Raw genomic sequence first — 24397 nt, 5'->3', positions numbered from 1 at the left:
GAACATTTTGCTGACTGTTAGAAGAGCACGCGATGTGTACTGAACGTGTCCTTTATTATGACACCCATTTTTAATATGCAAACGCCTTGCACGCATGTATCGTTCAGTAGTCACTCAGAGAAACAATGCTCCTTAGGCGTAAGGTTTATCATGCATCATAGATACTCAGCTTCATGTGTATTTCTATGCCACGTCTGCTTCTAGTGCGCGAGGGCACACACACAACTTTTTTTAGAACATTTTATGTTAACAAACTATCGACAACACGCCTTTCATGAAGTCTTACTAATGGATTACGCTTCTCTGTAGAAGCAGTTACGTATTTAGTGTGGTTATAGGGAATGTAATTAGTTTTCATTGATGCGCAGAGAACACACAAAACAGTTTATTATCGCATCCGAGGCGTCGTTCGGTTAGCTTTGCTATGAAATTAATTGCACTGGGTAAATGAAACTAAACGAACACTCTTGACACGTCGTGTTGATAAGTAGAAAAAATCGTAAGAAATTCATTCCACTCTTTCGCAGTTAAACAGCGTTACATCACAGACACTAAGGACGAACTTATTTGGTTACTTTTCTGAAAACTAAAGGAAGGTTAATCAGTCTATTAGCCCAAGAAGTAATCAAATGAAACATAAGAAAGAGGTTTGCATTAAAAAACTGTCTATAAAGCGATTACGCTGAAGTACCCAAACATGATATTAGGTTCTTTAAAACCACTCATCACTCGAAATACCGTACTGCGTCAGGGAGGAAGCGTTGATATGCACGTCTATCCTCGAGCTGGATACATCTAAGTATTCGCTAAGAGCCCGTTTTTGACAACTGAAGGCAACCTATTAAAAATGACATAAATACCATAGAAATAAACAATCACCTCTGAACCAAACAGCAGGTGAGACTCGAGGAGCTCAAACGCTCTGACTCGATGGATCGAGTGTGAGATGCGCGAAAAAACTTCACAGTATAATTAAAGAGGGAAATTAAATTAATATTAAAAATAAATTATGCGAGTTGAATGATTCAAAAGACAGGTTCAGTTGCATTGAAGCTCAAACTTATATTCAGTCAACAATAAATCAACGTGCGGAAATGAAATTACTGAAGCAGGCAAAATTGAGAAAGAAAGTCGACAAGCTGTACTTATTTCAAAATCAATAAAATAATACTGACGAAACCAAAGTTTGAAAAAAGTAATAAAACCCTATTCGTGAAAATGTTCCTAAGCCAAAATCGTACATCCGTTGAAGGCAGAACAAGTTCGAGAGCTGGATGAGCACGTTGCTAGACGCTCCTACCGATGAGGGACCTGGAAAACATAGCATGGCGTTAGCATGCATGGTCACTTCTAATGCGGTAAATAAAATGAAGCATTTTTAATCATTACACTCGAATAATTCATTTTAATTGTTACTTTGTTTCTCCTACTTCTCATTTTACTTTGAAGAATAAAATTGAGAGCTAAACAATACAGCACAGCCTTTTGTTAAAATAATAGCAAATATTATGACTCGGTCAACTGTTTCTTGAAGGATTCAACACTCGCGAACTCAAGTTCTAATCTCATACACAACCCATGATTGCACTGGGTACCCTCTTGTTGTCTTTATTTCCGATATATATAAGCCCTACGCCATCTGGGCATAGGGTAGTGTTATTATATATCAGTATATTTTATGTTCTCATTTTTGAGATAACCGTTGGTTATGACAAGTGGTGCGTTGTTTGTACATACACACTCATATTATTCAAGACTTCCAGTAACATTACACAAGACTAACAGAAGAGTTGACTAACCCTCATGCCTGCTGCTGTTGCTGCAGCCACTTGTCGTACTTTTTCCTGTAGGCTTCCTGCAGCTTGGCCAGTTTCTTGCCCTGGCTCTTGGTGATCTCCTCGCCCTTAGCGTCATGTGTCGGTATGCCCGTAGTACCGTCCCATGCACTGTACTCTGCAGTACGGAACATCTCTTCCGGAGGCTGTAATAGAAGACTGCTTAACAGAGAAGAAACACTAGACAAATTTGTTGACCCGGAGGCTGTAATAGAAGACTGCTTAACAGAGAAGAAACACTAGACAATTTTGTTGACCCGGAGGCTGTAATAGAAGACTGCTTAACACAAACGAAACACTAGACAAATTTGTTGACGAATAAAATATCCTCGTAAATACATCAATAAGAAGACGCACAAGCTAGTCTTGTCCATTAACCGGTAGAAGTGTAGTGAGTGGAAGGCTTACTCTTTTTAAAATCGGAAATTTCTTCACTTTCACAGTAGGAAGTTTTTTATTACTCATAGATCTAAAAATTAAAAATTAACTGATAAGAATAAAAAATCGAGAGCCCACCTCCATGACTTTAGCTTTCTCTTGAGCAGCCTTGGCATCTGCAGCTTGTTTTTTCTTCTGCTTTTCCATTCGCTTTTCCTCCTCAGCAGCTTTCTTGGCCGCTATCTCTTTCTTGAGCTCCTCAGGGTCTACAATTTTAATAGAGGGCGCCCTGCCCTCCCTGTCCTCGAGACGCACACCCAAGGGAGGCAGCAAAGAGTCCCGGATGTCATCGCAGAGCTGCAGCTGCTTCATCTGCAGCTCCTTCACATCCGTTGAAGGCTCTCGGGACAACCCGCGTAACTTTTCCCGCAAGTCCGCAACCACTTGACACAGCGGAAGTAGGACGTCGTCGCTCTAAGAGGCGCAACAAAGATGTCTGATATGCATATAAATACTATATATTTTGAATAAAATGTAGAGACCAGGTGGAACTGGAGATAATTTAATGAATAGAAATTATATATATAAGTTCAGTACCATCAATAAAGAGGCTCAATTATTAAAAATGCAAACAACACCAATTTAAAACAGTCTAATCACTTAAACTTGACTAAAACGAGTGAATAACCAACGCACACCATGTACATGTATTTATTTGAGTTTTATTTTGGGGGTAAATCCAAAACTCAGATTAGTCAAGCCTAAGATCACTTCCGATCACGACGTCTAAAAAGAACTAAGAAGGAAGATTTTTTGTAAGAAGAAGGGCGAGTGCAGATAAGAACTCACTTGACTGCCGTCCGCGCCAGCAGAAGAAAGCGTCACACCAAAGACGCCCAATATGCGCGACACGTAGCTGCTGATGTTCCACACAAGCTGTCCGTTCAACTGCAACCAAAAGTAAGCTCAGAATGACTTTTTTGCCAAAATGATTAGCTAAATTAGGATACATTCATTTTAGGGTTGGAAAAAATATGTTTTCAAATTATCCGTTAGTTAGTTATTTTTGAGTGCTAACCTCATTCTTGGAGTTGATGTATTTGTTGGCATCAGAGACGAGCTCTCTGAGCTGCTCCAGGGCGGTTCTTGTATCTATGCTGTCACAGAGCGCCTCGTGTACAGATATCCTGCAACGAATACAAATATTCTGGAATTCTATAATTTGGTAATGCGAGGTGAAATCTAATAATAATTACGCTTTTGGATGTCATGTCAATAGTAGGACATGAGGTATAAATAGTAATAGTACATGCAAAGCATGAGGCTATAACAGCAGGAAAAAGCAAGTCATGTTAAAAAATATCCTGTCAAGCAGCTGAATTTCAATTTAGTTCACTCAGTGCTGACTTGACACACGTCTGTAGGATTAGAATCGTGGTGAAAATAATGAAATGTTCATAGCATATGCAAACTAAAAAACACATTTACCAACTAGAAGGAGATTAAAATTCTGCCATGCGAAATTCTTTTGTGGTTATTAATCCATTAAATTACTTCTACCTTCTCTTGAAACAATCTGATTTGCCTAAATCGTAGCTAATATTGAATTCATGTTGAATGACTTCCATGCCTCAGGAATGACCAGGTTGTAGGTTAGATTTCGACCCACGCAATGCCTGGTCGCGACCTACACAATGTCTCGTTATGAACCATGCAATACGTACCAGGTNGTATTGCATGGTTCATAACGAGACATTGCGTAGGTCGCGACCAGGCATTGCATGGGTCATAACCAGGTACGTATTGCATGGTTCATAACGAGACATTGCGTAGGTCGGGACCAGGCATGGCATGGGTCATAACCTGGTACGTATTGCATGGTTCATAACGAGAAATTGTGTAGGTCGTGACCACCAAGCATTGCGTGGGTCAAAATCTTACCCACAACCTGGTCATTCCTGAGGCATGTAAGTCATTCAACGCGAATTCAATGTTAGCTACGATTTAAGCAAATTAGATTGTTTCAAGAGAAATTAGAAGTAATTTAATGGATTAATAACCACAAAAGAATTTCGCATGGCAGAATTTTAATCTCCTTTTAGTTGGTAAATATGTTTTTCAGTTTGCATATGCTATGAACATTTTATTATTTTCTCGATGATCCTAGCCCTACAGACGTGTGTCAAGTCAGCACTGAGTGAACTGAATTGAAATTCAGCTGCTTGACAGGATATTTTTTAACATGACTTGCTTTTTCCTGCTGTTGCAACCTCATGCTTTGCATGTACTATTACTATTTACACGTCATGTCCTACTATTGATATGACATCCAAAAGCGTAATTATTATTAGATTTCACCTCGCATTACCAAATTATAGAATTCCAGAATATTTGTATTCGTTGCAGGATATCTGTACACGAGGCGCTCTGTGACAGCATAGATACAAGAACCGCCCTTGAGCAGCTCAGAGAGCTCGTCTCTGATGCCAACAAATACATCAACTCCAAGAATGAGGTTAGCACACAAAAATAACTAACCATTATGCCGTTATCATTTTAAATTTTCATTGATCTTGTAAAATGATGCTTCAGTTAGATTATTGAAATTGAACCCTGTAATTGGAATGTTTCATTAAAAGGCTATGCACATAAATGTTCTTATTCTTATGGTATAAACTTGTAACTAATTTAGGTAAAGTAATTAAAAAATTGGTAAATTGGTAATAAATTTTGAATATAACATAGGGGGTCGGATAATTTGAAAACATATTTTTTGCGACCCTTAAATGAACGTATCCTAATTTAGCCAATCATTTTGGCAAAAAAGTCATTCTGAGCTTACTTTTGGTTGCAGTTGAACGGACAGCTTGTGTGGAACATCAGCAGCTGCGTGTCGCGCATATTGGGCGTCTTTGGTGTGACGCTTTCTTCTGCTGGCGCGGACGGCAGTCAAGTGAGTTCTTATCTGCACTCGCCCTTCTTCTTACGAAAAATCTTCCATTTTTTTGACTGCGGGATCGGAAGTGATCTAAGGCTTGACTAATCTGAGTTTTGGATTTATCCAAGATAAAACTCAAATAAATACATGGTGTGCAATGGTTATTCACTCGTTATAATCAAGTTTAAGTGATTAGACTGTTTGAAATTGGTGTAGGGAGCATTTTTATCAATTGAGCCTCGTTATTGATGGAACTGATATATGTATATCATTTCTATTCATTAATTATCTCCTGTTCCGTCTGATCTCAACATTTTATTCAAAATATGTAGTATTTATATGCATAACAGACATCTTTGTTGTGCCTCTTAGAGCGACGACGTCCTACTTCCGCTGTGTCAAGTGGTTGCGGACTTGCGGGAAAAGTTACGCGGGTTGTCCCGAGAGCCTTCAACGGATGTGAAGGAGCTGCAGATGAAGCAGCTGCAGCTCTGCGATGACATCCGGGACTCTTTGCTGCCTCCCTTGGGTGTGCGTCTCGAGGACAGTGAGGGCAGGGCGCCCTCTATTAAAATTGTAGACCCTAAGGAGCTCAAGAAAGAGATAGCGGCCAAGAAAGCTGCTGAGGAGGAAAAGCGAATGGAAAAGCAGAAGAAAAAACAAGCTGCTGATGCTAAAGCTGCTCAAGAGAAAGCTAAAGTCATGGAGGTGGGCTCTCGATTTTTTATTCTTTTCAGTTATTTATTAGTTTTTAGATTTATCATTAATAAAAAACTTCCTGCTGTAAAATAAACTGATGGAATTTCCGATTTTAAAAAAAGTAAGTCTTCCACTCACTACACTTCTACAGGTTAATGGGCAAGACTAGCATGTGCGTCTTTTTATTGATGTATTTACGAAAAAAGTTCATTTATCGACAAATTTGTGTAGTGTTTGGTATGTGATAAGCAGTCTTCTATTACAGCCTCCGGGTCAACAAATTTGTCTAGTGTTTGGTTTGTGTTAAGCAGTCTTTTTCTTATGTTTCATTTGATTACTTCTTGGGCTAATAGACTGATTAATCTTCCTTTAGTCTTCAGAGAAGTAGCCAAATAAGTTCATCCTTAGTGCCTGTGATGTAACGCTGTTTAACTGCGAAAGAGTGGAATGAATTTCTTACGATTTTTTCTACTTATCAACACAACATGTCAATAGTGTTCGTTTAGTTTCATTTACCCAGTGCAATTAATTTCATAGCAAAGCTAACCGAACGACACCTCGGATGCGAAAATATTCTATTTGTATATTCTCCGCGCATCAATGAAAACTAATCACATTCCCTGTAACCGCACTAAATAAATGCTTCTACAGAGAGCGTAATCCATTAGTAAGACTTCATGAAAGGCGTGTTGTCGATAGTTTGTTAACATAAAATGTTCTAAAAAAGTTGAGTGTGTGCCCTCGCGCACTAGAAGCTGACGTGGCATAGAAATACACATGAAGCTGAGTATCTATGATGCATGAGAAACCTTAACCTAAGGAGCATTGTTTCTTTGAGTGACTACTGAACGATACATGCGTGCAAGGCGTTTGCATATTAAAAATGGGTATCATTTGATGTTTAAATGAAGGATCATAATGAAGGACACGTTCAGTACACATCGTATGCTCTTCTAACAGTGAGCAAAATGTTGTTCTAATAATGAAATCAATGGTATGTATACTTTTCTTTGCCAACTTAATATAAATTTGAAAAAAATACATGTAAGCGGACGCCGTTTGTTCAAAGCAAGTTGCGACATCTACAAATGAGAAGTAATTGATTAGGAAGCAAGGCGTTAGGTTACAATAATGGTAAAGTTTGCATTGAGGATTCACTTAATGCAGAATAACGTAGCATCGCCTATACGGATACGACTGGGATGTAGGAAAGTGCAAGACCCGAGCGCAAGTGCGAGTTCCCCAATCTTGTGACTATTAAACTCAAAGATGATTCCAATATAACTCAAAGTCTTCCAGCAATTAGTAAGAATTTCAAATGTCAATATTAGGTTTTCGAGGAGAGAGCTCCTGACATTCCTCATCTGGATGGATGGGGTGAAAATCTATATAAAAATTGGATTGAATCATTAGAAAGCGTATCGAGTTGAGCGTACGTACGAGTTATAATGTAGTAATTGAATTGCCATGACAAAAAAATAGCCTTATTCCTGTAAGAAATAATATTACGAGAATCCAGGCTTTGATTACAACAGTCAAACACAAACAGAAAGCCAATAACAAAAGTCTTCACTTGACAAGGAGCCAAAGCGTTACCGACGATGGTTTCGATAAATAAATAAGCTATAAATTTGAAAATTTTGACAAATCAAACTCGGCTGTATTCGATTTTTGTGTCGCTTGAGACATCCAAGTACATATTTTGTAAAAATATTTAGCGAGAATACGTTATCTTTAAATAATGTCCTTAAGGAGTTACTGCTACAATAAAAAAGAAACTATACTGCTAATAAAAATAAATTATGCATACTTTAAGAGACAATTTCTTAAAATAATTTAAAACAAGAATGAGAAATTAAATGTAATAAACAAACATTCAACATATGTGGCAAGACAGAAAAGCCAACAACCCTAGATGAAAGTACGATTCCAGCCACAAAGCTGGAGCGGACTTTAAACCATAGCAACAGACAAGCTTCAGGTAAAACTGCAGATGCAAGAGGTTGCTTGGGATAACAATCCTACTCATGACAACAGTCATACCAGCGAAACAGGTAATAACTAAACTGAAGATAAATAGTCGTGCGGATCGACGTTGTCAAGTTATTGCAGTTAGCACGCAAATGGCAAGTCCTTTAGTGACATATAACACAGTCCTTATCATGACCGCAGCCGTTCAAGCGATATCATCCGCTGAACATAATGGCACTCGTCTTGTTTAATTTATTGATGGCATCAAGTTTTTTCATTTAATATGCAGGAGGTTTAGGTACTAATGAGCGGGTGTCGTGATGGTTGTAGCAGCTACGCACCAACACTACATACCAACAATTCAACGCGAAATTAGCGACATGAACTTAAAGGAATTTGATATCATTATTTTTGGTAACTTTTCAGGAAGTTTCATATTTTACTGAATTATTGTCAACAAAATCTTCTATTAGAAGCAAAACTGACGACTCTCTGATGACTACGAATGAGTATATTATACACATGAATATCAATTCTACATTTCTGATATTAAAATTATTAAATATCGACACTTTCATGAACTAAAACGCCATAAGATCCAGAATAATTGAAATTCTGTTATTATGCCACATTTCTAAAACAACAAATTGAATATGTCAAAACGAGGCAATATAAATGTACCCTAAAATGATCAAAACCATTACATACCTATAACAAACATCTAACTAAAAGGTGGCATAAGATTAAGAAGAGAGAAATGCCACAGATCTCGGTAAATTGCTGAGATTCTGAACAGAAGATCTATGATACAGACTTGAGAATTGCGCTACGTTAAACGTAGATTAACTTAATTCTAATGTACAGAGAGACAAATTACGACGTCGTTGAGTATTACAAAAAGAATTTATGTGTAACCTAAAATTGATCCGTTCGAAATTCCACGACTTCTAACAGGGAAACGAAAAGTCAAATTTGTAAACTGTGGTGGAATCGCGATACGTGTAGCACCGAGAATGTAATGCACAATAGGATCATAGAAATCCTATAGGAGTAAAGAGATGTCAAATAAACACAGATGCACTAATTAAAGGAACTGCTTAATTTTAAATGAAACTATTGTTGCGAATAGGACAGGAGTTCACGGTGGCCCTAGGCTACAAGACGTTCACAGCACGTTGTGGTTTCAATCTTACTTCAATAATAAAAAATAGTATTTTTAAATATTCAAGTTACGAAGCATACTACCTCATTGTGGGTGGAGGATACATCATTACATTACATGCATTACACACGGAGATGCATCATTATAAATACTTGGCACTAGAATTTGGCACAGAATTTCACCAGAAAAATAACTTGGTGCTCCACAAGTCTCATTCTGCAACGAAATAGCCGATCAGGCTGATGCGTGTGAGGACGTTAGGGGATAAGATATTTGGGGGACATGTCGGGACTTGAAGTCCGGGGAGCTAACATATCACAATTAAATATGCATTGATTAATTTACAATTGTCTGCTTTAAATTGGACTTCCGAAAACTTCATTAACAAATATTTTTGGCAGGTAAATTCTTTTCATCTTAATCATCAAGCCGTAGAGAGTTGTTGTTCAAAGCTGATTGAAACGGCCCCATTACTCAATGCAAGCTCTACACACACACATACTAAACGACTCACAACGTCTTGTGTTTACGTTCATAATCATAAATTAGACCAGCAATTGCACCTCCGGCTCTTACTCTATCAGCTGCAGGCTCTTCGCCGTTCGACTTCTCGCCTTCGGAGTACTCGTCTTCGTAATCAACGTCTTCATCTTCAAGGCCGCCCTCTTCGGCCAGCAGGTCCTTGAGCTCCTCCACAGCGCGTAGTCGCTCCCCCCCGCTCGTCTCGTGCACGCACGCCTGCAGCAGCTGCGCCATGTGCACCGCCACGTCCTGGGGCGCCGAGTGAAGCAGACCTGGCATCATAAATAATATGAACATTTTATGTTATCTTCAAGAGCTTCACTTCGGAATTATGATCAAATTGTTATCTATTGAGGTATCGAATGTGGAACTTTGATAGTCAGTTATTAAAATGCAAAGTTGAAAAATGTGGTGCCGATTCTGAAGCAAGACCTAATGGGGTTTACTTCACGTGATCAATTGTAGAAAAAGTTTATCTTTTATAAGATAATTCCGGTTGGAAGGCAATTATCATTTTGGTTTGAGTTATTCATAATTTAGTAGCCGGCTACAGTTTCCAACATTTCTGGTACGTTAACTCGGTGTTAGCAACCCTCATCATTCTCATCTCTAAATATGAAAATTAAAGTTTGCTCCAGCTTCCACCACAGGTCCAGAGCCCACCAGTCACATTCTTTACGACTGCCAGCGACGCCATATCTTCACTTTTGATCGTCCGCTTCATCTGCACTGTGAAGTGAAACTTCCAGCGTGCGTCTCGTCTGGCGTGGTAGCCTTAAGGTAGGACCCAGTATACTTTCAACTCGCAATGAATAAGTTTAAACAAATAAAAATGAATGGAATTAGGTCTATCATGTTTATCAATGAATAATCTTACCAACCTTTAACTTGCGAGCTACGGCGCCCCTGCAGCTCCGGGAAGAAATTCATGCCGTGATGCTGCGGATCATCGCTGAGGACGAAAGCACAAGCGCTGGCGTACATGAAGTGAGCAAAAAGATCCTCGTGCGCGCACGTGTGAGCAACACTCGGCGCAACAGCTAACGACCGACTGCCCGTGTATCTTCGCTCCACAAAGTCTTCTTTGAAACTCTGCTGCTGTTTTCTCCTGTTGTTGTATATAGTTTTATCAAGACTAGGCTTGTTGGGGATACTGTTTGTGTCTCGATGGCTGGAGGATGGCTGCGGTTTAGCCGTTGAGGGAATATGGCTGTCAGCCATAATCAGTGCAAAGAGTTCACTGAAGCATTTGCCTTTACAGACCCGCCCAGCGTATTGAGGTCCTCTTCGGTGCCGTACTCGCCTATCAAACCATTAACATTTTTAAAAAGTATAGGGAAGGATATACATTTTTTAGTAAAAATTATTGTTTTCAATCTATCGCATACCAGGACATTACAAACTACAAATGCAATACAAATCACAAAAGGAAACAATTGAATTGAGTAGCTATTTCACAACTTATAATAATGAGGCAGGACCGCCAGTCAACCGCCTACTCTCTACTGCAATATTCACCGGAGACGCCCATGCTGAGGGCGCCCTTGTCGATGATGGCGACGGAGGCAGAGTCGCGCAGCAGAAGCTCGCCGTCAGCCGCCACCATGAGTCTCTCTAGCGACCACAGGCTTACAAACACCAGCCACTCCTCCGAGCTCTCCTGCAATGTGTAACCATTCAGAAGGCGCTCAGTAATCAATTCCGGATAAATAAAGGACATAAAGCACACATGATATATCAACTGAAAATGTCATAAATCAAATCTTTGAGAAAGCAAACAAATAAAAAAAGACAGAACTAAGTTTCTTTTAAAGTATGACAACAAACGAATTTGTTTATAATACGGTACATCAGATAATGCAGAGTGAATAATAGAAAGCTCTAGAGAATGAACGAGGGTGTGTACCGAGGGTGTGTATGGGCGGTTCAGGGTGTGTACCGATATTTAGAAAAATAAAATGCGTTTAAATATTACTTTTTAAAGACAACACTTCTGAACAATCCAGTGTCTTGGAAGCTACATGTACAATGAATTTCTAATTTTATTTTCATATATTGAAAAAAATATATATTTTTTAAAATTTTTCTAAGATATCAAAATTTTGTAAATTTTTTAAATTATTTATTCTGTCAATTGATTCATGCATTGTCTCTGACTTTATTCAATTGTGCAAAAATTCAGATCAATTGGACAGGTCAAATTGTGTCATATATGGATTATAAGATTTGTAGCAGACGAAATTATTTTTAAATTTTTTTAATAATGAAAAAAAAATTTTAATTTATAAAATTATTTATTCTATCAATTGATTAATGCATTGTCTCCAACTTTATACGCAAGTGTGCCAAATTTTAGATCGATTGGACAGGTAGAAGTGTGTTAATATCGATTATAAGATTTGTAGCAGACAGACAGACAGACAGACAAACAAGAAGTGAAGTTAAAGAGAAGTGTTGTAAAAATCAATGACTTTTCCATGACCTGGTTCTAGTAATCTTTGAATGTTAACCGAAAAAGTAGTCGGCACAGCAAAACCAAACTTTGCCAGAACATGTACAAGATGTGTATCAAACCTACGCATCCACTTGTATATTTATTTGATCCTACAATTTTATTATGAATCCATTTTTCTCCACTGGTTCCAAATGCAACTGCTCGGCATTAATGGGTTAATGCGCATAGTTTAGAGGCGAGCATAGTTCAAATCACTACGACTGTTCTAACAAACGATATTCAGGAGAAATAGTAATGGTCTCGGTACAAGTGTAAAGCTTGTGTTATGTCTGCGTAATGTTATTTCTTCTCCATACTTTATTAATCTTTACATTTTACAAATCATCCTTGTTTGTTCGTTCAAATGAACGAGATGAAGATTATAGAAAATGAAACTTCCTATTTCTCAACAGACGTCAACACGATACATTTCCACAATTTACGGTGTGATTGATCTACCAAGTCTTATGCACTGTATTTTTTTGGATGCAATATTCTTGCTTTGTGATTCTTGCATGTGCTTTTTATTACGAGACCGATCGTTGGTATACCCCAAATATATTTCTGTCAATTAGTTGTTATAGTACGGCTTATTAATTATTCATCACAATAAATTCGTTAGAATTCGCTATCCAAGTGCACAGTCGGCTAGTCCCAGCCTCCGTTCGTTACCGCGTCTTCTGCGCGTACCTTCTTCCAGGAGATGAGAAATGGCTTACATCATATTTCCGTTGGGTGCTATTATATTATCCATTTCAGCTTCCCAATATTTAATTTCATATCTGCGGTATTCCTTTAGTAGCTCTGCACGCATAGACTTCTACGCTGTCAAAATATCATTGGCTGTTTCTATGCTCTGACCAATACAACTATGCCGTTATATTTCTAGTGTTAATTCTCTAAGGTTATCAGTCCATTATTACTCTTTAATCTGCTGCTCTAACTCTACGGCTCGTATTCTGCAGCTCAAACTCTCCGGATCGTATTCTGCAGCTCTAACTCTACGGCTCGTATTCTGCAGCTCTAACTCTACGGCTCGTATTCTGCAGCTCTAACTCTACAGCTCGTATTCTGCAGCTCTAACGCTGTCTCTTATACACATCTAGATGTGTATAAGAGACAGCCTCAAACGGTGTGCACAACAATGTGCACTGCTGCTCTCCTCAAACAGTGTGCACAACAATGTGCACTGCTGCTCTCCTCAAACGGTGTGCACAACAATGTGCACTGCTACTTCGTTGTTCACTGCTAATTTCTGGCTCACGTTTGGCATGTACTTGTGTTGCTTCCTTGTGTCGACTCTTCGCCTTGCACTCAATTCAGCATTCAAAACGCTCATCTCCCCTCCGTGTACACGTCATTTAAGGTTTTATTGCCTTTTGATTTCAAGTTCTTCAATATCATATTTACCGTACAGTATTATAATTGACCATACCTCATGATCGACGTTTGATGTACTGTCTTTCCTTCCTAAAAATGTCTACAGAAATTCATGTTATTTTGCTATGTATGGATTCAGTCATTATCCCAACTTCCTTCCACCCACTTTTACTTCAGCTTGACATTTCGCTCTCAGCTTACTCTGAGCTTTTAGGTAATGCTTACTGCCACAATTACTCAAGATGGAAGTGCTTTTTCTCTTAACTTCAAGTTAAGCGTAGCGGCCTTACATTTGTTCGATGAGGGTTTTAGTTAAACGGTTGGCAAACGTCCTGCTTTACCTCTGCTCGGTGACCGCTTACCTAGCGCTACGTATAATTGTAGTTTTATTTTAGGATCTCATAGCTACATTCCATTACTGTGGAGTTAAGAAGTCAAATGACCTTTTCTCATTTTCTTTTCATACGCAATTGGCTTCAGGACTGAGGCTTAGATTAGTCTGGGCAGGACCGAAAAAAATCGTGCGTATACGTTGACTATTTGAAATATTTTCTTCTTAGATATTAAGACGTAATCTCCCATAATATTTGAATGAACACATTTCTGTGATTGCGACATTGAATCGAGTAGCAGTGGAAACTCCTGCGTGTGTAGGTTGACATGCAAGTTACTGCTCATACCAACAAGTTGCTCCGTTCACATATGAACGGAGCGAGTGAACTATAGCGAGTATGTTTACAGGTGTTCGCTGCATATTGAACGGAGCGAGTGAACTAGCGAGTGTTTACAGGTGTTCGCTGCAATGCTAGGCGTAAAAGCCGCACAGCTGTGTTGCCCAGCCTCTCGTTCACTCCTGTCAAATCTACTGAATTGGGACAGATCTTCCCAATAAAATTTACTGAGCTGCATTAGTTTTCTTCTGTGAAGTTACCATGGCGCTAGTGAGGAATTCAGAGAATGAATAAATATGTGAACAGGTACTGGGGAGATATTAAAGGAAAAGATATTGAGGTATGTTTGGTTTGCACTAATTTTTTAAGGTTTGCGATGGGCAGAGTGCATTTTAAGCCTTTTTGAGTTTGAACGACCAAGCGATAATGAGTCCATGAGTGCAAATCTTACTATTGATAAACGTAAAATTCTACTTCGTTTAGCGGCAATACATTACTGTAATATTCAGCCTACAATGTTGGTAGGGCATATTCACTTATTTAGTTCCCGAACCTGTTCACCCAGCGACCCCTTAATACTCTCTCGAGTGTTGAAATTCCATTATCAACGCTTAAAAAAAAGCCATTTGAAGATTTTTGATCCCATATGGTCACTAGTAATTGTTCTCGCACTTATTTTTTTTAACTTAGGCAATAACTACCGGCATTTTCCGCTCAGCTTACGGTCATCTGACCGCTCATACCCCTGCTTGAAAACATTCAAACCTTGCACGTTATTGTTACGATTTCCTCGACACGCACTGCTTCATGAGTAAACAAGTCTTCTAATCTTACGACAGTTAAACTCGTTTCTCCTAACCATTCAACGTTTGTTTCAAACTCAACAATAAATCATCAGATGTTCATCTAGTAGCTTTATGTAGTCTACTTTCATTAATNCCTTACATTAAGTTATTATGTAGGTAGGAGACCTTACATTAAGTTATTATGTTGGTAGAATTCCTTACATTAAGTTATTATGTTGGTAGAATTCCTTACATTAAGTTATTATGTAGGTAGGATTCCTTAAATCAAGTTATTATGAAGGTTGGATTCCTTACATTAAGTAATTATGTAGGTAGGATACTTTACATTATGTTATAATGTAGGTAGGATTCCTTAAATTGCATTAAGTTATTATGTAGGCAGGATTCCTTACATTAAGATATTATGTAGGTAGGATTCCTTACATTAAGTTACTATGTAGGTAGGATTCCTCAAGTTAAGTTATTATGTAGGTAGGATTTCCTACATTAAGTTATTATGTAGGTAGGATTCCTTACATTTCCCTTCTCTGTCTCTTTCGTGCGGGCGACCGACGTCCCGTTCGAGTGTCTTAGTTTCTGTTGTTTTTCACCTGTCCCTCGTTATTTCACCTGTCTCGCGATCACTTATCGTTATTTTCAAATGGCAGTACCTTGAGTACAAAAATTATCAATTTTACGGATCAGGGGCCATACTTTCAAAACTCGCTAAGTGAACGTAAGTACTTACGTTCTATTTTACAACACTTCTCTTTAACTTCACTTCTTGTCTGTTTGTCTGTCTGTCTGTACGTCTGCTACAAATCTTGTAATCGAAATTTAATACACTTCTACTTATCCTATCGATCTGAAATTTTGCACACTTGTGGAAAGTTGGAGACAATGCATGAATTAAATGTCAAAATAAATTATTTTAAAAAGTAAAAAAAAATTTTTCAATATTTAAAAAATTGAAAAAATAATTTTGTCAGCTACAAATCTTATAACTGATATTTGACACACTTTTACCTGTCTAATTGATCTGAAATTTCGCACACTCGTGTGAAATCAGAGGCAATGCATGAATCAATTAATAAAATAAATAATTTTGAAAAAAATTTATATATTAAAAAAATTTACATATTAAAGAAATTGAAAAATTAATTTTTTTAATATTCGATAATTAAATGAGAAATTCATTGTACATCTGTAAGATTGGAGATACTGGATTCTTTGAAAGTGTTGTCTTTAAAAAGTAATTTTTAAACGTATATTATTTATTCTTGTCTATGATTGGTGAATTTTGCTTGAAAGGCCGTCAATGACTGACTATTGAACTTGCGATCTCTTAACATTTTTTGAAAGTATAGGCCCAGACCTTTTGTAGATTTGAATTTATGTAGGTAGGATCCCTTACATTAAGTTATTATGTTGGTAGGATTCCTTACATTTCCCTTCTCTGTCTCTCTCGTGCGGGCGGCCGACGTCCCGTGTAAGCGACCTCTTGTTCGAGTGTCTTAGTTTCTGTTGCTTTTCACCTGTCCCTCGTTATTTCACCTGTCTTAATTATCGTTATTTTCAAATGGGAGTTGCCTTAAGTACAAAAATTATCAATATTAAGGATCAGACCTTTTGTAGATTTGAAAGTTCGAATGTGAGGTGTCCATATTGGTCCATTATGAGGTTTGAATATGAGGTGTTCATTCGAAATTATAATAAAATATTACGAATACACATTATTCATTATCAAGTATCATATATCTTCATGTTTGGAGCGTGAACGCTCATCTTTGTTACGCGTCTGATGACGGCCTGGGTTCAGTTTCACAGTCGATGCCGAGCCCGATAATTAATTTTTACAGCTCACAAGTGTCAGTAGTTGTGATACGGGCTTTATTTCTGGCATAAGTGAGCTGTACTCGCATTCTTAGTTTCCATTTGGCTGATTATTTTTGTTATTGTCATGACTGCAGTCCTTCGAAATTTCTGGACAATATAGAACTGCTCATATTATCGTCCGAACGGCTGCTCTCATTGTAACAAAAAAAATAGCACTGCCAGCGAATAAATTTATTGTGTAGTCTTTGTAAATGTTTAATATATTGTTGCTTTATTCATGCGATATTTTTTACTGGATTTATCACTTGTTAATTCTGAAAATTTTTGCTGAAATAAATTTTTCAACTCACATATTCCATTATAGCACTTTTATTCCGTCTTTAATTTGCGATAGAAACCTAGTTTAGTATTTCAGTTTTATTTTCTTTCAAGAAATATGTATTGTTTCGATCTGTCCCCTTTACATGATCATCCATTACTCACAGGTGCAGATCTGGCTAAGCATGTCGAATCTTTTTGGGCTTAAAAGCGGATATGGTTTTTTTTCTTCCCTTTTAAAACAAAGGCTGCTGCATTTTTTCGGTAAAAAGGCCATACTTTTCGTGTCCTGAACTACAATCCCACACGTTCTCCTTTGTTTATTTCTGCCTTGCCTTCTCTTATTTCTGTCTTAAAATCTGAGCGTAACTTATTCGTTTCAATTTGCTTTACAGAAAATTGACCTGCGAAAGATGAGTTTTTATGGCCAGTTGTATCGACTGGCCAGTTTTATCGTCTGTTGAAGTGCAGAGTTTTTGTGAACCTAGACCCGAATTAACCTTCGCATTATATGCGACCGGTTTAATGTCATTTGTTGTATAAATATCGCTGAGGTGCTAAAGAAAAAAACTCACTTTAATTTAGGTTTCAAAATTTTATAATAATTTTCATATTCAAAAAAATAATCAAAATGAATTCCAAAAAAATTATTTTGAATATTTTTTAAAGATTCATTTTGAATATATTGAAATTTCATATATTCAAAATGTTTCATGTTAGCCACACCATTTTATGTATAAATGTTTATTTTATGTATAGATGTTTGGTGTCATTTTCAACTTCTGTGTTAATTTATTTGCATAATGAAATTACTCAAAATGGAGTTTAAAATACCGCATTGTTCCTGGTAATCTAATTTTTTATGGCATTTGCATTCATTGTCTTTATTGAAATTTTAACTTCATTCATGATGTTTTTATTTTAGTTCTCAACCAACCTAAAAGTCAATAGAATGCGTTTTAAGAACAAAATTACAAGTAGCCCGAAGTAAGGTAACTGAAGTCAGGGGAGCAAAGTCCGTGGACTTTTGTTTTGAAACCAGCGTATATTTGGCTACTGAAATGAAATAAAATCTCATACTTCACATACACAGTCTAGTGATTGAAAGTAATGTTAATCCCTGTAGGTAAACAGGGGTTTACAAAATTAGGGACAAGCATTAAATATTCCGTAATATACATTTTAGTATGGTGTAGGTTCACCTTTAACGGACATGGCAGCATTAATTCTTAAAATTATTGATTCATGCAAATTTTGGATTGTTAGTGTGCCACTGTTACCAGCAATTAAAGTTGGAAGTTCGAGAGGTTCGCCTACTTTATAAGGTTATAATTAGACTGAAAAATATATGAAAATGTCTGTTGAAGCTTAAAATATCAATTAGTAGCAATAAAAACGATAAAACGTCAAAATACGTTAAAGTTTTTAATGTTAGGCGTTTCCCTTATTATTATATCCCGAACCCTGCTTATTAGTTTTGAGCTTAGTTGCATTAATTATAGGCGCACATTTTGAACAAATTTCAATGTGCTGAGTCTATTTCTTAAAAAATTTCAGAAAAACTGTTTGTCAAAGACAATATATAAAAATATATCACATGCAAACGACGTTCTCAGGGCAAGGGCTTGCTGCATTCATGAAGTATTGAAGATATTGCCTGACGTTGTGTAGGATTTGTGAACAATTAAGCAGTCACCGCTGGTAAAGCGGCTACCCACGTGTTCTGTGGCTGTTTTTATAAGGGCTTGGGAAGAAACTCTTCTTGCAATTAGTGGCGTCCCAAGCTCATCTCGGGTCATGAATGAACATGACCATGTCGATGGAACTATGTCGATACTATTGGCCATGTCGATACAACTGGTCATGTCGATACAACTGGTCATGTTGATACAACTGGTCATGTCGATACAACTGGCCATGTCGATACAACNCTAAGAACTCGACAGCTTAGTATTATTTGCACTCATTCTACGTTGTGTTGCAGATCAAGTCCTGTCTCTTATACACATCTAGATGTGTATAAGAGACAGACCTAGCATTGTAGAATGAAATAGTTCTGCATAAGATAAAAAAAACTATATTTGAAACGGTGGAAATGACAAGCTCTTATGCCAGCTATGACATTTTTCTGAAGTTTATTTTCAGAAGCACAGTTTTGTTTTGAAGTTGCAGTGCTATATAATTATTATTATTATGTGCGGTTTTTAAAAGTTATAAAATAATGAATAAATTGAATTTTTGTGACAAGATCATTTAATGTAGGAAAAGATGTGGTGTTATATAGTAATTGTATCTTGCATACACTGCACTCTGCGCTGAGGTCAACCTACTGAATAATATTCATGGGCTGTACTCGTACAGCAGGTGAAACGTTTGTACGACCATATGTGCTCTACATAAAGCTATGCCAAATGTTTTTAATTAGAAAGCAATGTCATTTGTTTCGGTTCTTCAATAAGCTTTTACTATTGTTTCAAAATTTCTGGTCAGTTTATTCGAGTTTACCCAGCTTCCAGTTGTGATTTGGTGTGCACTTTCGTGTGGACGATAATCATCAGTTGAGACATAATTAAAGATCTCTCAAATGTTAGACAACTTCTTATCACGGTAGCATCTGTTATAAACCACTTGGTAATACATCATGTCTGAAATTTACGACTACTCGTTTGAATGTTTATGGCCTTGCAGGAAATAGGTAATTAAGGAATACAATTGGAGAAATTCAGAGCAGTCCTTGCATGCCGATAAGATTATGGTAGTTGGCTATATTGTTATTCATCAATCATCTGAATCTATCCTGTTCATTTCTAATAAGTTTGCTTTAGATCAAGGATTGTTATAAATTACGAATTACTTGCTTAATATCTTGATAAGAAGATCTGTGGCAAGTAAATAAGTTTACTCGAATTTGAGATTTTGTTCTTCATTGTTTTTATCGTTCATTGGAGCTTACAATATCTTCTATTGTAATTCTGTTATGTCAGAAAATGTAATGAAATTTTCCGACTGGTTCTAGTACGGATTCAATCTGGAACAAAGAAACTTTTGGAGCCAAAAAAGTTGCCAAGTACGAAGTGGTGTGTTCTGGTACGTTTTTGAGCCGCAGTAGTTAGGCCTAGTCGGCAGCCTATATAAGGGGCAGCTCATTCTTGTAGGTTCAATTGTGACTTCGGTCTCGTGGAGTACTATAGGCGGGCAGGGCGGCGGCTGTCCGCTGTAGTACAGCACTGCAGCTCAGTAACGTTTGTGGCGTCGTTGAGTGTGGGTGTGTCTAGGTCTTCCGAACGCGGCTGAAACGTTTTCCCGTGTTTTCCGTCATTGCTTCGGGAACTTGCAGTTTGGAAATTTTACTTGATGCGGTGCCGCAACATGTGTAAATTCTTTATATATGTATTCGAAAATTGAAATATGTTATCGAAGGTCGCACTTTCAACTGCTGAAAGCCTGAACATTAAAGACATAACATTCATTCTTACTGTCGAATACCGATTATAGACATATAAACTATTCATAATTCACGACTTAAACTAAAATACGGTAAATATCTTCGAAGTTAGCTACGTTCGTTTGATACACAAATCTCCAAGTCATAGGATTGCATAAGCAAAGCGCGTTGCCAGATTTGTACTATGATTGTGTTGTGTAAAGCGCCGCTGTGAACTGCTGAATTCTCTGGGTCTCTTGAGAGCAACTTTCTGAGAAGATGACTTGCGTCCTGCTGCATGGAGCGCTCGAGATCATTCTTAGGAACCGTGTGTTGTGTCTTCTTTGTCCAATTTCATTTATTTCAAATTTTGCATTTACTTCGAGCTTCATTTTTTTTCATTTTTTAGGCTTGATGGCATGGTTATTTATCCTAAAAATTTAAACACTAGAACATATTTTTTGTTCATTTTTTTCCGGTGGAATTTGAAATCTAATTTCTAACTACTTTATTTTTGGTATCTATTTTGATTGGACCTGAGCTCTGCTTAACGTACAAGTTTCCTAACTTTTTTCTAAAAGAACGAAATATATTTATTATTAGCAATATTAGTGAGGTTCTCCTACTGCGCAGTGGCCTGCAGCAGTATTCTGTATTCACAAGCGATATGTAGTCCTAGACTTGTGTATTAGCGCGGGCTAAGATAATCGTATGATATTTTGAGATCTAGTGAGGTCATTTGTAGCTAATTTTGTTTACTGGTTTATAAATTACGGCTAATTTGAATATAAATAAAGTATTTGATTTAAGTTTGTAACCGATTCTAAAATAATTTAAAAACATGAAATTCGTTCTCATCTGCTAGGAATTTCATCTGAACACAAACATTGGTAAAATAAATTTCAAAATTTTAATTTCGTGGTTCAAGAGAATATCAATGAGAATTGTTGCATTGAATAGGACGTTCCCAAGTAAGGGACGTCACTAGGGACGTTCATCTGACATGGACTTCGGACTACCGCCCCCCTACCGCCCTCTTCTTCCTTACCGCCCCCCCCCCAAATCTTTCCAGCGCCCCTAAGGGGGCGATCTCGCCCATTTTTCGAACCACTGGCCTATACAGATACGACTGGGATGTAGGAAAGTGCGAGACCTGAGCGCAGGTGAGTTTCCCAATCTTGTGACAATTAAACTTAGAGGACGATTCCAACTTAGAGTCTGTCAGAAATTAGTAAAAATTCAAAAATATCAATATTAGGTTTTCGAGGAGAAAGCGCCCGCCATTCCTCATCTGGATGGATGGGGTGAAGACCTAAATAAAAATTAGATTAAAGGAATGGAAAGCTTATCGAGTTGAGCGTGCGTACAAGTTTAAATATAGTAATTAAATTTTCATGACAAAATATAGCCTTATTCCTGTAAGAAATTATATTACGAGAATCCAGGCTTTGATTACAACAGTCGGACACAGAAAGGCAATAGCAAAAATCCTCACATGACAAGGAGCCAAAACTACGCGGCGTTTCCGACGATGGTCTCGATAAAAATTAAGCTATAAAATTGAAAATTTTCACAAACCAAACTCGGAGGTAGTTGATTTTTGTGTCGCTTGAGACATCCTAGTACATATTTTATGAAAAATATTTAGCGAGAATACATTATCTTCAAATATTGTCCTAACCGAGTTACTGACTAATGGACTCATTTCCGTGCAAGACCTGTTCAGATAAAATCGAATGCTCCATTCATGTACTGAAATGAGGCACTATGAAGCTCTGCTTGTTCGTAAACTTTACTGTTAATAATTTAGAGACAATTTCTTGAAATAATTTAAAACAAGAATGAGAAATTAAATGTGAAAAACAACATTCACATTTGTGGCAAGAGAGACGCCAACAACCCTAGAAGAAAGTACGATTCCAGCCACAAAGCTGGAGCGGACTTTAAACGATAGCAACAGACACGCTTCAGGTAAAGCTGCAGATGCAAGAAGTTGCTTGGGATAAGACAATCCTTCTCATGGCAAAAGCTATACTAGCGAAACAGGTAATAACTAAACTGAAGATAAATAGTCGTGCGGAACGTGTCGACGTTGTCAAGTTATTGCAGTTAGCACGCAAATGGCAAGTCCTTTAGTGACATATAACACCGTCCTTATCATGACAGCAGCCGTCCAAGCGATATCATCCGCTGAACATAATGGAACACGTCTTGTTTAATTTATTGATGGCATCAAGTTATTTCATTTAATATGCAGGAGGTTTAGGTACTAATGAGCGGGTGTACGCACCAAAACTACATACCAACAATTCAACGCGAAATTAGCGACAAGAACTTGAAGGAATTTGATCTGTCATTATTTTTGGTAACTTTCCAGGAAGTTTCATATTTTACTCAAATATTGTCACCAAAATTTTCTATTAGAAGCCAAAACTGACGACTTTCTGCCGACTATAAATGGGTTCTATATTATACACACGAATATCATATGTAGATTTCTGATATTGAAATTATTAAATATAGACACTTTCATGAACTGAAACGCCGTAAAATCCAGAATAATTCAAATTCTATTATTATGTCAGATTTCTAAAATAACAAATTGGATACGTCAAGACGAGGCAATATATACCGTTCCTTAAAATGATCAGAACAATACATGTAACATCTACAAAGTAGCAGAAGATTCAGAAGAGAGAAATGCCACTGATCTCGGTAAATAGCTGAGATTCTGAACAGAAGATCTATGATACAGACTTGAGAACTGCGCTAGGGTAGCTGTAGATTAACTTATTTCTTATGTGCAGAGAGACGAATTACGACGTCGTTGAGTATTACAAACAGAATTTATGTGTAACCTAAAATTTATCCGTTCGAAATTCCACGACTTCTAACAGGGAAACGAAAATTCAAATTTGAAAACTATGGTGGAATCGCGATACGTTACGTGTAGCACCGAGAATGTAATGCACAATAGGATCATAGAAATCCTAGGAGTAAATAGATGTCAAATAAACACAGATGCACTAATTAAAGGAACTGCTTAATTTTAAATGAAACTATTGTTGCGAATAGGACAGGAGTTCACGGTGGCCCTAGGCTACAAGACGTTCACAGCACGTTGTGGTTTCAATCTTACTTCAATAATAAAAAATAGTATTTTTAAATATTCAAGTTACGAAGCATACTACCTCATTGTGGGTGGAGGATACATCATTACATTACATGCATTACACACGGAGATGCATCATTATAAATACTTGGCACTAGAATTTGGCACAGAATTTCACCAGAAAAATAACTTGGTGCTCCACAAGTCTCATTCTGCAACGAAATAGCCGATCAGGCTGATGCGTGTGAGGACGTTAGGGGATAAGATATTTGGGGGACATGTCGGGACTTGAAGTCCGGGGAGCTAACATATCACAATTAAATATGCATTGATTAATTTACAATTGTCTGCTTTAAATTGGACTTCCGAAAACTTCATTAACAAATATTTTTGGCAGGTAAATTCTTTTCATCTTAATCATCAAGCCGTAGAGAGTTGTTGTTCAAAGCTGATTGAAACGGCCCCATTACTCAATGCAAGCTCTACACACACACATACTAAACGACTCACAACGTCTTGTGTTTACGTTCATAATCATAAATTAGACCAGCAATTGCACCTCCGGCTCTTACTCTATCAGCTGCAGGCTCTTCGCCGTTCGACTTCTCGCCTTCGGAGTACTCGTCTTCGTAATCAACGTCTTCATCTTCAAGGCCGCCCTCTTCGGCCAGCAGGTCCTTGAGCTCCTCCACAGCGCGTAGTCGCTCCCCCCCGCTCGTCTCGTGCACGCACGCCTGCAGCAGCTGCGCCATGTGCACCGCCACGTCCTGGGGCGCCGAGTGAAGCAGACCTGGCATCATAAATAATATGAACATTTTATGTTATCTTCAAGAGCTTCACTTCGGAATTCTGATCAAATTAATATCTATTGA

General features: G+C 37.6%; 3 protein-coding genes across 3 annotated transcripts; 1 reads left to right on the top strand and 2 right to left on the bottom strand.

Annotated features, from left to right (window-relative positions):
- Positions 1-460: 460 nt before the first annotated feature.
- On the bottom strand, positions 461-3395 carry LOC108666076 (cysteine--tRNA ligase, cytoplasmic). Its single transcript, XM_018152889.2, has 5 exons — positions 3292-3395; positions 3063-3161; positions 2352-2687; positions 1800-1981; positions 461-1311 (listed from the first exon to the last, which is right to left on the bottom strand). The coding sequence occupies exons 3-4, from the start codon at positions 2583-2585 to the stop codon at positions 1802-1804; spliced, it is 414 nt and encodes a 137-aa protein (XP_018008378.1). The 5' UTR covers positions 2586-2687; positions 3063-3161; positions 3292-3395; the 3' UTR covers positions 461-1311; positions 1800-1801.
- Positions 3396-4059: 664 nt separating this feature from the next.
- LOC108666073 (cysteine--tRNA ligase, cytoplasmic-like) lies at positions 4060-6155 on the top strand. Its single transcript, XM_018152886.2, has 4 exons — positions 4060-4079; positions 4620-4728; positions 5068-5166; positions 5524-6155. Exons 1-4 carry the CDS (start codon positions 4060-4062, stop codon positions 5941-5943), a joined length of 648 nt encoding a protein of 215 aa, XP_018008375.2. The 3' UTR covers positions 5944-6155.
- Positions 6156-8812: 2657 nt separating this feature from the next.
- Positions 8813-10752, bottom strand: LOC108666075. Its single transcript, XM_018152888.2, has 2 exons — positions 10387-10752; positions 8813-9777 (listed from the first exon to the last, which is right to left on the bottom strand). Exons 1-2 carry the CDS (start codon positions 10724-10726, stop codon positions 9494-9496), a joined length of 624 nt encoding a protein of 207 aa, XP_018008377.1. The 5' UTR covers positions 10727-10752; the 3' UTR covers positions 8813-9493.
- Positions 10753-24397: the final 13645 nt, after the last annotated feature.

The sequence above is a fragment of the Hyalella azteca genome, unplaced genomic scaffold, assembly GCF_000764305.2.
Source record: "Hyalella azteca isolate HAZT.00-mixed unplaced genomic scaffold, Hazt_2.0.2 contig15844, whole genome shotgun sequence".
In the NCBI taxonomy this organism is placed as follows: Eukaryota; Metazoa; Arthropoda; class Malacostraca; order Amphipoda; family Hyalellidae; genus Hyalella; species Hyalella azteca.
This window is presented reverse-complemented; position numbering and strand designations above follow the sequence as displayed.